Here is a 13096-nt window from a genome sequence, read left to right on the forward strand (position 1 = left end):
GGTATCGCCATCATAGCTCTCAGACAGTCTCATTCGAACAGGGGCGAACGGAGACTAGCAATAAGAATAAAATGACTCCTCGTATATAGCGGTTGACTGTGGGTCCCCCAAAGTGGAACATGCATGAAACGTTCCCACTTTTTTTCAAGGGACATTCAGCGTGACTGTAGCTAGTAGCTACGATATCAGTAATTGTGTCAACCAGCACAATGGACGGTCGGATTTTTCCAAATGGGTCACAATTGACAGCTAGCACTGTAAATATTAGCAATCGGGTGAGATACTAAACACAGGTAAATAATATATTAGGCTGAGAAAATAAGAGGCCTTTGTCATACAAACATGTGGGAAACATTGCCCTCTGGTGGTAATGCTTGATTTGACTTAATCAAAAAGTGCTTGACTTTTTAAATGTTAATATCGCCGATTATCATCTTAAATAATGGTGGCAGCCAATGTCGCGATCAATTGTGCAGACCATAGAGGTGAATTTGACTACTGTCTTGCCTGAGGTTGTCTTCTCACACCGCATAATCACATACAGCGTCCCTACCCAAACCGGACCATTGAGCATGCACGTTTGTAACCTCAAAACGTTAGTATTGTCATGGGCGTGGTAAAGCAAGGACCCGCTGAATTTGTTTTCCATCCCGCATCACGACCTACAAGCCGGGCTGTTGACCGCATCGTTGTCCTCCCACGAGCCGCGCATTCTCCAGCGCTATTAAAATCCCGTCTGGAATTTTTGAGATGGAAACTGTGTAGGCATCGCGCGCATTACCGGAGTGTTATTCGGACGGTCCGAATCGTGCCGTAGAATCCTGAGTAGGCGGTAACAGCGAGTGAGTCACGGTCCGCGCTTCACAATCAACACCCCCCGTGTGCAGCCTGTTGTCAATAACATAAGCAAAGGAGAGCTTAAAAGTGCACGCTCCTGTTAGCATTACATAAGAGTCAAAAAAGAAGAAGAAAAAAATGAGTGCAGATTCATAACAGTCTGGCAGATGTGCCACCAACATGACTGTGTTACGCAACCCGCCAAATGGTTCTGGGCAGGTTAGCGGCGTGCAGATTATCAGAGCCATCTATCTGGCCTCAGGCTGTCATCCAGTAAATCCATTGACATCCATAATCTGATGATTTGGACCCGTTTTCCTCACGGTTTCCGACCTCGTTTCCCGCGTCGCTCAAACTTGTATGTGCAAGGGCGAACAGCTGCGCCGTACGTACCGCGTTTCCACACCCGCCGTCTCACTGTACGTGTCTTGTTTCTTGGAAGCGGCAGGTGTATGGAGATGAGAGACGACTGGTTTGTTTTTCCTCCGGTCGTAGGAAAGAGTGAGCGCGCTGGCTGGCGGGAAAGAGGCGGAGGAGGCCGAGTGTCCCGCAATGGCCACTAACACAGCTTTTGGGCACAGTACTTTCAGTGTGTTTCCTGCGAGGAGCCGCTGTGGCGAGGCGCCGGCTTCGCGTTAACGTAGGAATGCGGTTTGTGCAAGGACCCAAGTCGGTCAGTCATCTTGAAACCAGGACTGCAGGTGAAGTGGTCACTCCGCTTCCCATTTTTAGCTTTTGCAATTTTTCGGCTAAAGGAAGTCAAGTGTGTTTCTACCAGGCTCTATACATAAGGGTTGTCAACCTCCCCTATTTTTTTTTATAATTAATTAATCAAAGTTATGGTTGGCGTCTGATTGGCAGACAGGTGGCCGCCATTTTTGCCGCCACGTGCAACCTCCGCGCAGGAGGTTGGAGTGAGGTGGATTTGAACTCGGGTCCCTGAACTGTGAGGCGGACGTGCTAACCACTGCGTCACCGAGCCACCTAATTGTCCATCTGCACAAGTAAAATTGAGATTTTAGGGCAAGTGTAGGCATATGAAACGTAAATTTTTGACATACTATTGGTGTGATTGAAACTCATTAAATCGAAGAACGCCTGATGAAATGAAAGAATATAGAATGTTGAAATAATGCTGATACCCTTTCGTTCCAATTACATTTTTTTTTAAAGGCGCTAACACATAAAACATTCCTCAAAAGGCTATTTTTTTTTCCCACATGGAATTCACAATTTCTCAAGAACGAATTCTGTCTTGGTTGCACTCAGTATGAAGTAGCCTTTCCAAGCACACTTTATATTCCGACAGATTTTGCTGAATCCTGCCGCTCAGAAGCCCAATTTAAGAAACCCCGTAATTATAAAGTTAGTCATTTTAAAATCGGAAGTCCAGGGAAAAACACCAAAGGTTGCTCATCCGGAAGTGTGTCCGGGATCCCCCCCAGATCCAAGCCAAAGAGAAATTTGCGGAGAGCAAGCGTACAGTGTAGGGAAGTAGAGTGAAAGGTTAGTGAGCAGGCATTCGCGGCGGACGTGAAATATGAATGAGGCCACTCCAACCGCAAGCTTGACTAAGCTGCACTCTTCTGTGTGATCTATACTTGGCTAGACACTCATAATCCTCTTTCCTCATGTAGACTCCACTCACCTGAAACAGCCACAAACCGCCGACTCTTATCAGGTTCAACTTGAAACAGAGCCGGACTCCTCGACCCCCCGCGTAGCCCCTACTTGTTCAATATCAGCCTGATATTTCCTTATTCACAGGCCGCCTCCTTTTCCCCTCGGCAGGTTTCGCCTTCCCTGACTGGGCCTACAAGCCGGAGTCCAGCCCGGGGTCCAGGCAGATCCAGTTGTGGCACTTCATCCTGGAGCTGCTGAGGAAAGAGGAGTACCACGACGTCATCGCCTGGCAGGGAGACTACGGCGAGTTTGTCATCAAGGACCCGGATGAGGTGGCCCGGCTCTGGGGGGCCAGGAAGTGTAAACCCCAAATGAACTACGACAAATTGAGCAGGGCACTCAGGTAAAATGACTGCAATTTGTTCTTTTTCAATCAGACGGGTATTTTCCTCACTATAAGGCGCACCGGATTATAAGGCGCGCCTCCATTTAGCGGCCCATTTGAGAACAGTTTTCTTCTATAAGACGCAGCGCATTATAAGGCGCATAGAATAGAATCTACATCATGGCTGGGGTTGCGTTATGCATCCACGAGATGGAGCTGCGCTCAAGGGAATGCAAACAAAACAAATCAGATTAGACAGTCAAACTTTTTAAATCAGAAATTAAGAATAAAGATGATTTGTGGAAAGTACTATCTACTACTATCAATTGAGCAACTTTTCAGATTTTTTTTTTTTTTTTTTAATTATTATTACAAATATACTTCTTTGTGAGATTTCAGCAAAAAGTTCAGGGAACCTCCAGTCATCAGCATTTCTTGAAAAGGTCAATGAAAATGTGAAATGTTAAAATTCAACATTGTTTTCACACAAAGGTTTGCCCAAAAATGCCCATTATTGATGAAAATACCAAATATCGGTGCCAATAATCGACCCAGCCGGTGATTGATCTATCCATGTTGTCGATTGAGTGAAAGGCAAGCGTTGAAATCCGATTACAAGCTAAAATAATTTTCCGGAGGTGTCCTTGCGCTTTTCAACCAAAAATGAAAAGTCACTCAGGCATCTGTTGTGCGAGAAGTGTGAGGCGCGAAGAGCACGGCAGAGCAATCGATTTTGTCGTTAATCGTTGGAGATTTCACGACGGACTCGGGTGATGGTTGAAGTTGACTTGAAGCGTCTGATTGGGACGCGGCCTTTTACACTTTGGCACTCTTTCAGCCAGACATTCCATTAGTCATGTCTGTTTAAATGCAGAAAGCAATGAGGCAACCCTGGCCACGTGCCCTTACGCACACTATCGACCTGTACCGCTTGTGCGTCCCTTGTGCCAAGTAAAACAGGCGACTGTTTGCCCAGTCGCACCTCGATACCTTTTGCTTGGACGTCTCATTTTCAACGGTGTACATGAAGCCAAGACTGTTGGTTTTACACCAGCGATTTGTAGCAAAAAAAACAACAACAAAAAATTCAAAGTTTCAGCCCAGTTTTATTTTTTATATGCAATATCGCTATATTGTCCCTCAAGTCTGGTGATAAATTTTCAAATTTGTACAGGCCAAAAATATTTTTTTGACAATTAATGAGTTGTTGATTTTTTTTCAATGTTTGTTTGTTGATTAAATGAAAAATATATCCTGTGCAAAATTATTTAAACAGCCATAATCTACTTGGATTTTAAATGAGTTTGAATAAATCCAACATGCAGTAGATGGCAACCATTTTAAACGCGTCTTGTAAAGCACCCATCCAGCATTCTGCCAATTTTTCTCATATTTAATTCATCGATAGTTAAAATGATAAATCATTCGAATGAATCGGATGCCCAGCTCTTTTTTTCCAGTACTTTACGCTGAAATTCCTAAAATGCTCCTTACCTTATAAGTGATGCAAACTACTGCTGGCTGAGAAGTTTTATTGTTTAACGTTTGATGATACACGTCACAAAATGCCCAAAATAAACGCGCGTCATAACCCTGTTGTCTGCTTTCACACATTTCACACCAAAGTCGGCAATTTGCAGCATCGCGTTTCAGTCTGTTTTTGAATGCAATTCGTCTGCCAGCTTTTCCAAGAAGTAAACAAAAGATCCTTGTCCTCTTCCATCGCTGTTTGTGATCAGATGACGTTTGAGCCTTGTCATTGGCTCGTGTATCTACTGAAAGGTGATTTTAACGCTTAGACACCCTCTTGTACTTTTTTAACCCTGAAGAAACAACCCACAATCGCTTTATGGTCTCATCTCTTTTGGGGTGCAGTATTGTTGACTTGTGTGTTACAAAAATGTCTTTATTTACATAACATCTCAATTATCGTGTTTTCCGCACTATAAGGCATGCATTCAATGAATGGCCGATTTTAAAACTGTTTCCACATTTAGGGCGCACCGCGTTATAAGGCGCATAGAATAGAAGCTACAGTAGTGGCCGGTAAAATCTGTACATGAGAGATTGGAACAAAAAAGGTAAACTTTTAAAAGTTGAGGACAACTTGCAGGTTTGGTATTTCAACCAAAAACTTGAAGACAAATTAGCATGAAATGATTTGGGGGGGCCGGATCTGGCCCCTGGGCCTTGCGTTTGACACCTGTCGTTAAGATTAATGCAGAGACAAATCAGTGGGAAATATAATTACGATTCAGTGAAATAATAAACTTACTTTTTGCAACATGAAACATCGTTTTGTTGATTTAATAACAGTTTCTGGATTTATTCGATCAAATCTTTTCGAAAACCAGGCTTTTGCGCCACATGAATTGCTTTAAAATTGGAGCGTATATAGCATCTCAACTTTAAAGAGGGTGTTCTCAAATGTTTAATTGTAAAAAATACTTTTAGAACTCAAATGCAGAGGTAAAAATGGAAGCGTTTGCATCAAGATCAAGTTATTTTCCTTTTTCTCCGCTGATTATAAGGTCAGCGTCTGAGAAAATTCAAGGCTTTTAGGTGCACCTTATAGCGCGGAAAACACGGTCCCTCCGCTCAACTTGTTCACATCCAAACTTAGGCTGTAGCCCTTTAAAGAAAGTTCCAACAGGAATCGAGCCTCCAGGATTTGTCTTGTTTTTAGATTTCCTCCACTAGACAAAGAATGTGAGCTGGATCATTGCGGGTCACGCCCATTATTTCCAGCACGTCCATCCTCTCGAGCTGTGACAGATTTGAAGCTTAAGCGGCGCTAAGTGCTTAAATATAGCCGGTCTTAGCGGGCGACTCCTCCGTCGCGGCGGCGGTCATGTGGGCATGAATGGAGCAAAGTCACCTTAAAGCGGCCGCCCGACGTGACACCCCATCCGTCCTCGGAGCGGCGCAGATGCGCATCAATGGTAATGCGGCGGCGGGATTAACACCCCCGAAGATGAATGAAGTCATAAAAAGGGGCGCGCGCACGTGCGCTTGTTAACAAGGCGGCGCGCTGTCGGAGAGCGAGCCTTTCATGTGGAGGTAACCCGCTTTTCGCCAATTAGCGTCTCCGCACATGTGCGCTTTTCAAGTGTTTGGTCTTTCTTTTTCATCCTCCCTATTATTACCTGCACCTTTGTTATTATTACATGCCTGCCTGCTGAACACATGGGGAGGTGGAGGTGGTGAACCCCCCCCCAACCCCTAATCAAGAGTTGAGTACTTGTACTGGTATTGGGCTTGGTGTGGTATCAAACGTCTTGAAAAACAACTTTTAATATTTTCAAGTTGACACGGTATAGAAAATGCAAAATGACAATTAAGTTTCGGATTTTGTCTGCAACGTGTCTGCAAAAGTGTTTTTTTTTTTTTTCCCTGAGTAAATATCACTTTTGGGCAGGTGTCTCCAAGGATCCGTCGATTATTGAAAATAATTATCGATTGGAAACTCCGATTTTTGCAGCGGCAAATGTCAGCTGAGCGCCACCTGTTGCCCAAAGTCAGCTATGTTCGGCTCCGGTTTGAGCGCTGTAGAAAACGGCCGGCCGATTTTTGCGTCATGACTTTCCGTCCGCGAGGACACGGAGCCCGTCCTCTTGATCTCCCGCTTACGCCGCCGCCGCCGTGACATTTCCAATCCCGTTGAGCGGATTACAAGCAAACGCCGCGCGTTTGTCGGAATGCGTCGCAAGGTTAGGCGCTCCTTTCATCGGCTTGAATTTCAACCGAGGGCGGGCATCGTTATGCAACGTAATTCACCAAATATAGGACGCACCTGTGTTTTGGACGCGCCCTTAATTTTAGGGTCAAATTCTGGTATTTTCTGTCGCCAAGAGTTTGTCGACAATGTAAAAACTATAGCAAGAAAAAAAGGATCAGCCAATTCAGCACTGCAGTGATACCCGTGACCATCGGATGGCAGTGTTTTCATACATACAACGCAATACTACAAGTAAGGAATGGAAATCAATATTTCATATGACGCTACCCATGTTTACATCGACATAGCACACGATATTCTGTCGACTTTGACGGATGAGTGGAAATGCTGGCGCGTTAGAGGTTTCCTTTTCCGATAACGCTTGGCACTGAAAGTGTGTTTCAGATTTCCCACATTGTGAGTGGTCGGTAAAGGCCTCGCCAGTGTAACGTTGAATGGACTCGAAGCAGCCGTTTTTCCTTTTACTCGCAATGCATAAAAACCCCGAGTTCCGCGCCGTCTGTTTTCCACCAAGTTTATGATTGTGTGTGTGTGTATAAATCAAAAGACAACACTTAACAAACGAGTCAGATAGAATACCTTTTTGTGTTCGGTTAACAATTCACATGATCAGTTTTCGTAATATTCCTGCGTGTGAACGAGGAAGGACTCGGACGTTGGTTCAGCCCGCTCGCTTCTTTGATCGAAAATAATACAGGACAGTCATAAATTGAGGTCCCCCCGTATTTGTGGGTCAGATGCTTCAGGACGTTTTGGAACAGTTCCCACGAGGTTTCATTTTTCGAACGCTCGGCCCAATGCTGAAAGCGTGGCCCCAAAATGTCCGCAGGTAAACTGAAGCGCTTTTTCCTCCGGCATCATTTCATCCGGACTCTCAGCAATTGGTCAGCGATCGCTTCCAAACAGGGTGGTCAGAGGTCAGAGGGGGCTGCCGCACACAGCTGGAAAAGATTAACAAGCAACACGTGTGCACATTCACATACACAAGCGGGCCATTGTACCGGGCGGGACCCTCTGGCTTACATGCTTGTTTGCTCTCTTAGCTCCATTTCCAAATGGAATTAAGCAGTCGTGGACCACCGCCGCTGGAAAATGGCTTTCTTGAAATATCCAAACATCTAAACTTTTTAGATTGGCATAATGTCAGATTTTTGTTTTTAATACATTTGAGACGACATATATTTCTTGCAAAGCTCTTCAGGAAGCTCATGTAAATTTTAATTGTTCAATATATTATTCATTTTAAAAGAACTAGTCTTGTTTTTTATTTATAGTTGCTTAGATGGGTTGGAAATGTTACAAGCTATATTTTCTTGTTCATTTCCGCTAATTGGTCTATTATTAAAAGAAATATTCCTAACACTACTCCCTATGCTACGCACATTTTAATTGTTCAAAATCATATAAAATATCTGGCATATTCTTTTTTTGATTTATTTTTCGTATAGTCGCTAGATGGGTCAGAAAAGTTACTAGCTATATTTTCGTGTGTTCATTTCCATAACTTTTTGTTATACTTGTATATATTTGTTATATTTGTTGCGCGTTCAGAATTCCCACATTGAGAGCGGTGAGCGAACGCCTCGCCAGTGTTACATTGAACCAAGCGGTTGCAACCAAATCGAATTTTTGTAACCAAAAAACACTTCTCTGCTTGCTGCCGTGTTGTTATTGTAAGCAGTGGACATCAGCAGGGACACGCTTGGAACAACTCAACCACACACACACACACAAAAATGTTAATAGCTAATCGACTCAACCGCACACACCAAAAAATTGTTAATAGTTAATCCTTCAGGCACCGGGATGATTTGTTTTCCTAAGTTGTCGTTGACTTTTGACCAGGCATATTTTTCTCCAACTGTTATTTGAACTTGGAATCGTAAGACTTTCGGGGGGTTTGCAACGGATGCGCAGCGTCCACGTCAGCCCGCCGACAACATCCGCACAACACGCTTCAGGAAACAAACTCAAGTCTTACTCACGCAGCCGGCTCGCGGGTCAGTAGGCCGCCGGGGCTGGAAAGTTCACGCCATTGTGCGTCCGCGCCGCGTGTTTGTGTACACATGTTGCATCGTCCCGGTGGACGCCGACTTTTACGGGCTCCGGCACTCGGACGCGCGCCGGAGTACACGTTAGCGCACGTTATCGCTATAATCGAAGCGTCGACTAGCACGCGCGCACATACACGCCGGACACGTGACACCTTGACTAATCGCAACCCACACGGAACCCACATCACCACACATTTCAATTCTTTAGCGAGATGCTCAACACTCATCATTGATGACTCACAGTCAAAAAGCTCACGTGTTCCTCTTGCGCACACACCTGTGATTTTTTTTTTTTGTGCGCGGTGACGAAAGGAGCAGAAAATAAACGGGGCTCATTGGGAGTATTGTAATCCAAACTTCCTGTCACAGTCAGCGCCTATTTACGGCGCAACAATGGGCAAAGGCACAGCCTGTACACACGCTCGCCGCTGGGTCGCATCCACAATGCTTTTTGTGTGTTTGTTTGTGGGGCGACGCGGCGATGAGCTCATGCGTATGAGGGGGGGGTTCCTCGAAAAGAGAATCATCCGGAATAGGCGCGGTAGTTTTAGGCTACGTCCGCATTTATGTTGAAAGAAGACAAACTAATTTTAGGAAATGAACCGTTGTGAGTCAGTGGGTTGCCGACGGGACTCTTAGTGCCCTTGGTGAAGACGCTTCATTGATCGGTGGGATTTTTAACAGGGTTTCTGCAAGTATAATTTCATCTTTTTGAACAGGAAAAGTCCTTTTTTAATTTTCAAATTAGGAGCAAATTAATTGGAACATGAAGCAACTTATTGCAAAATTAGATTGGAAGAGAATGCATTTACTGTCATTGTACTGCAGGTATAAATATAACTAAATTGGGAGCGCTGCTGTCATTGGTGCAAATAAATTAAGTATGCAACAAATAGAATAGAATCAGAATCAGAATCGCTGCGATATAGCGGGGGAAGCAGCGACTTCCCAAACTCTGTTTAGCCCGAGCGAGACAACAAGTCAATTGAAGCCGCGGTGCCCGAGGCCTCGCTCGCCGTTTGCCGGCGTCCCCGCCTCCTCCCGCGCCATCGCGCGAGCAGACGCTCTTTGAAGAGCATTTGAACTCACTTCAAAAGAGAAGAAAGGGATTCTCGGAGTGCCCGCCTTTCGCTAGCCGCCGTCGGCTTCCCCGCCCGGCCCTAACGCCGCCGAGCCACAGGTGCCTCCGCATCCGAGAAAGGCGTCTGGTGTTTAACCAGATGTGCAGATTGAACAATCGATGCATCAGAGTTAAAGCCTTCGGGGAAATGCTCCATCGAGTTAAGGCCGCCGTTACGCTGACGGGGTGGAACGTTAGCGTCCATGCAAAGAGAAAGAGAACATACGCAGGCGACGTGTACTGTAAGCCTTATTTTGAGTTCTATTAGCCTACTATCAAAATGCCTAAGTAGGCTACAATAATAAGTCTTTATGATGAAATGCTTATTTCCAAATGTTCAAGTTTGATTTTTAAAAGGACTAATCAATTTATTAGGTTTGCTGCCCAGGCATCTCAGGCGGCGCGTGAGATTGTAATACTTTTTTACGCCATGGGGAATTAAAGGACAGATTTCTTTTCAAATTAAGAGCAAATGAATTGAAACATGAAACGACTTTGTGTTCAATTGTGTTGTGGTGAGCCCTTCTGCATGGGTGCGTTTATTAAGTTTTATGCCCCGCCATCCTCGCATCTGGTGGACATCCAAGAGCCTTGTGTGTTTACAAAATCCAAACGCACGCTCAAGCCTGATTGAGTGTAATGATAGGCAATTAGCTCACCTGCAGCAACTGCAGTTTGCTCACGCGCTGGACTTAACCGCTGCCAGCCGAGCGTCACGCCGCCTTGATCTGGAAAAGCGCGCGATCGCACCTTGCGCCCCGAACAGCGAACTCCTTTCGCTCGGACTCATTTCCCGCTTCCTCGTCGACTCCGCTCGAGAGGTTACGTAAAAGCGGATGTGCATCCGAGGAAGAAAGCAAGAGCGGCGTTACATAAAGAGATGTAGCCGGACAAAGGTTAACAAAAAATGCGACCCTGTGCGGTCGGCATGAGCCACGGGGGAGGAAAAGCTTGTGGGGGGGGGGCAGAGAATGCACGTTACATAAACAAATCAAGATGGGCCAAATTATTAGTGGCTTGGCTTGGGCGTTACATAAAGAGATGATTCCAGGCGTCGACATGAAAAGCGCAACAAGGTGAGACGTGGCACAAGCGGGCCCGCTCCATCCGCCGCTTCTCATCCACCTGTTGTCTTCATCCCGGCATCAAAGCTCCCTCCCATTGCGCGCCTCCGCTCTGTCATGCAACACTCGCTAATCTGCGTCTTTTAGCTGACACGCTACATTATTAAAGGCTGCCTTTGGTAGTCTGCTGCGCCAGTGTCAGTAAGTGCGCTCGCTTCAAAGGCCAACGTTGCTTTGTACCCTTGTGGCATGATGTTACAAATGATGGAAATTCCTTTGAAATTTTGCTTTTGTATATCATAAAAAAAGCACACTAGGGAGCTGAAATTTCCACCAGATGATTAAAACGTAACATTTTAAAATGCATCGATGGCAGCCAGACGTGCGAGATTTTGTGTACAACAATAATCCTTGTCCAAATTTTGGACCATATTAAACCATTATAATGACCGTTTTTGAGATGCATTTGAATAGGATTTACGGCATGATTTTCCTGCGATTTTTGCAACATTCCGTCGAGCGGCGGTCAAACAGAAAATTCTTTGTTGACTCCAGTTTCACCTCAATACAGTAGGTGGCGGTAGAGACCAGTCAGTGGCTTTGTCTTAAAGCGTCATCATCATGTCACAGACTACAAAGACAGACCGCACCATTTTTCTGGGTGTTCATAAATTGAACCTACTTATGTATGTACAGAATTGATGCCACCGAACGATTTGAGTGGTCGAAGGAAAAAAAAATCTTCATAAATAACACATCAGCAAGCGCTTTTCTCGCACCGTATTGATTACTGTCCATAGTGCGCTTATTGTGGCTAACGTGCGCGTTGGCGACCCTCGTCAGATACTACTACAACAAGAGAATCCTTCACAAGACCAAAGGCAAGCGCTTCACCTACAAATTCAACTTCAACAAGCTGGTGCTGGTCAACTACCCCTTCATCGACGTGGGCTCCAGCGGTAAGGCCGAGCGCCGCGCGTTTACCTGCCGCCTAATCCCCGCCTAATATGATGCCGCCATTAGACCGCAAAGCTCCGTCCTTTCTCAGTATCCTCGTTTCTTTCTCGGGCCTCCAGGAAACGGCGTGCCTCAGAGCGCCCCGCCCGTCCCCTCCGGCGCGGGAACCCATTTCCGCTTCCCGCCCTCCACGCCCTCGGAAGTCCTCTCCCCGAACGAGGACCTGCGTAGCCCGGGGGGGCTGTACGGCTCGGTGGCCCGGCGGGTGGCCCGGGGCTCCGTCAGCGACTGCAGCGACGGCACCTCCGTCAATTCGGAGATAGAGGACGGCGGCACGGGCGGCGGCGAGGACAGGGCGGAGAGGAGCGCGTGCGGCGGCGGGGGGCCCGGGGGCGGAAGCTACAGGAGCATCATCCACCCGCGCGTGTCCCACGAGTCTCTGTTCCGCCTCTACGGAGGAGCCGGCAACGCTCATCCGGGCTCGCGGGGCCCCGCCGGCCACCGCATCCACCCGGAGCCTTTGTCCCCCTTCCCCGTGTCCCCGTTGCCCGGGCCGGGGGGAGCGGGCCTCCTGGCCCCGCCTCTGTCCCCGGCTCTCAGCATGACGCCCGCGTCCCACCTCCCGTACACGCCCTCCCCCACCCTCTCGCCCATGCTGGGCTCGCACTTCTCCTTCAACCCCGAGGACATGAAGCGCTACCTTCAGGCCCACACGCAGTCGGTGTACAACTACGGGCTCAGCCCCCGGGCGTTCCTGCAGTACCCCAACATCGCCATCCCGCAGCCTCACCGGCCCGCCGCCGACAAGGCCGACCGGGGGGCGGCCGAGCGAGAGCGGGGAGGCGAGCGGCACCATCGCGCGCCGCACTCGGCCCACCACCACCACCCGCACCCGCCTCACTCGGCCCACCCGCACCCCCATTCCCACCCCGTGCACCACGCGCTCCACCTGGGCGAGGAGCCCCCGCACGTGTCCCCCTTCAAGTTCAAGCTGCAGCCGCCGCCGCCGGGCCGCAAGCAGAGGGACGGACAGGCCCGGCAGAGCTCGCTCTCCTCCGGCTCGGGCTCCGGATCCATGTCGTCCACGTCGGGCCTGGGCTCCTCGCTGTCCTTCGGCAGCGACCTGAGCTCCGCCGGCGGCTCGGGCCTGGTCTCCGCCTCCTCGTCCACGCAGTCCCTCAACAGCGCGGGCCTTCCCAAAATAAAGGTAAATAAAGAAAATAAGAGCCATTACCACAAAACGTAGCCAAGCCCACGGTTCGATCGTCTACAGTTTCTCGGTTCTTTTTCCTGTTTCTCAACCGTAACGTGATTCCA

The 13096-nt window shown here is 47.6% G+C and overlaps 1 protein-coding gene and 1 long non-coding RNA gene across 2 annotated transcripts in view; one reads left to right on the forward strand and one right to left on the reverse strand.

Annotated features, from left to right (window-relative positions):
* Positions 1-13096, forward strand: part of erfl3 (Ets2 repressor factor like 3) — a 48692-nt gene that overhangs the window by 32431 nt on the left and 3165 nt on the right. The window contains exons 2-4 of the mRNA XM_088409772.1: positions 2629-2863; positions 11666-11781; positions 11899-12986. Of these exons, the coding sequence (XP_088265898.1) occupies positions 2629-2863; positions 11666-11781; positions 11899-12986 (1439 nt within the window). The remainder of the gene's footprint in view (positions 1-2628; positions 2864-11665; positions 11782-11898; positions 12987-13096) is intronic.
* On the reverse strand, positions 7151-9712 carry LOC148426038 (uncharacterized). Its single transcript, XR_015865015.1, has 3 exons — positions 8570-9712; positions 7608-7684; positions 7151-7525 (listed from the first exon to the last, which is right to left on the reverse strand). It is a non-coding gene; the product is annotated as an uncharacterized LOC148426038 (long non-coding RNA).

The sequence above is a fragment of the Hippichthys cyanospilos genome, chromosome 3 (genome assembly GCF_059441005.1).
Source record: "Hippichthys cyanospilos isolate Australia breed blue-spotted pipefish chromosome 3, RoL_Hcya_1.0, whole genome shotgun sequence".
In the NCBI taxonomy this organism is placed as follows: Eukaryota; Metazoa; Chordata; class Actinopteri; order Syngnathiformes; family Syngnathidae; genus Hippichthys; species Hippichthys cyanospilos.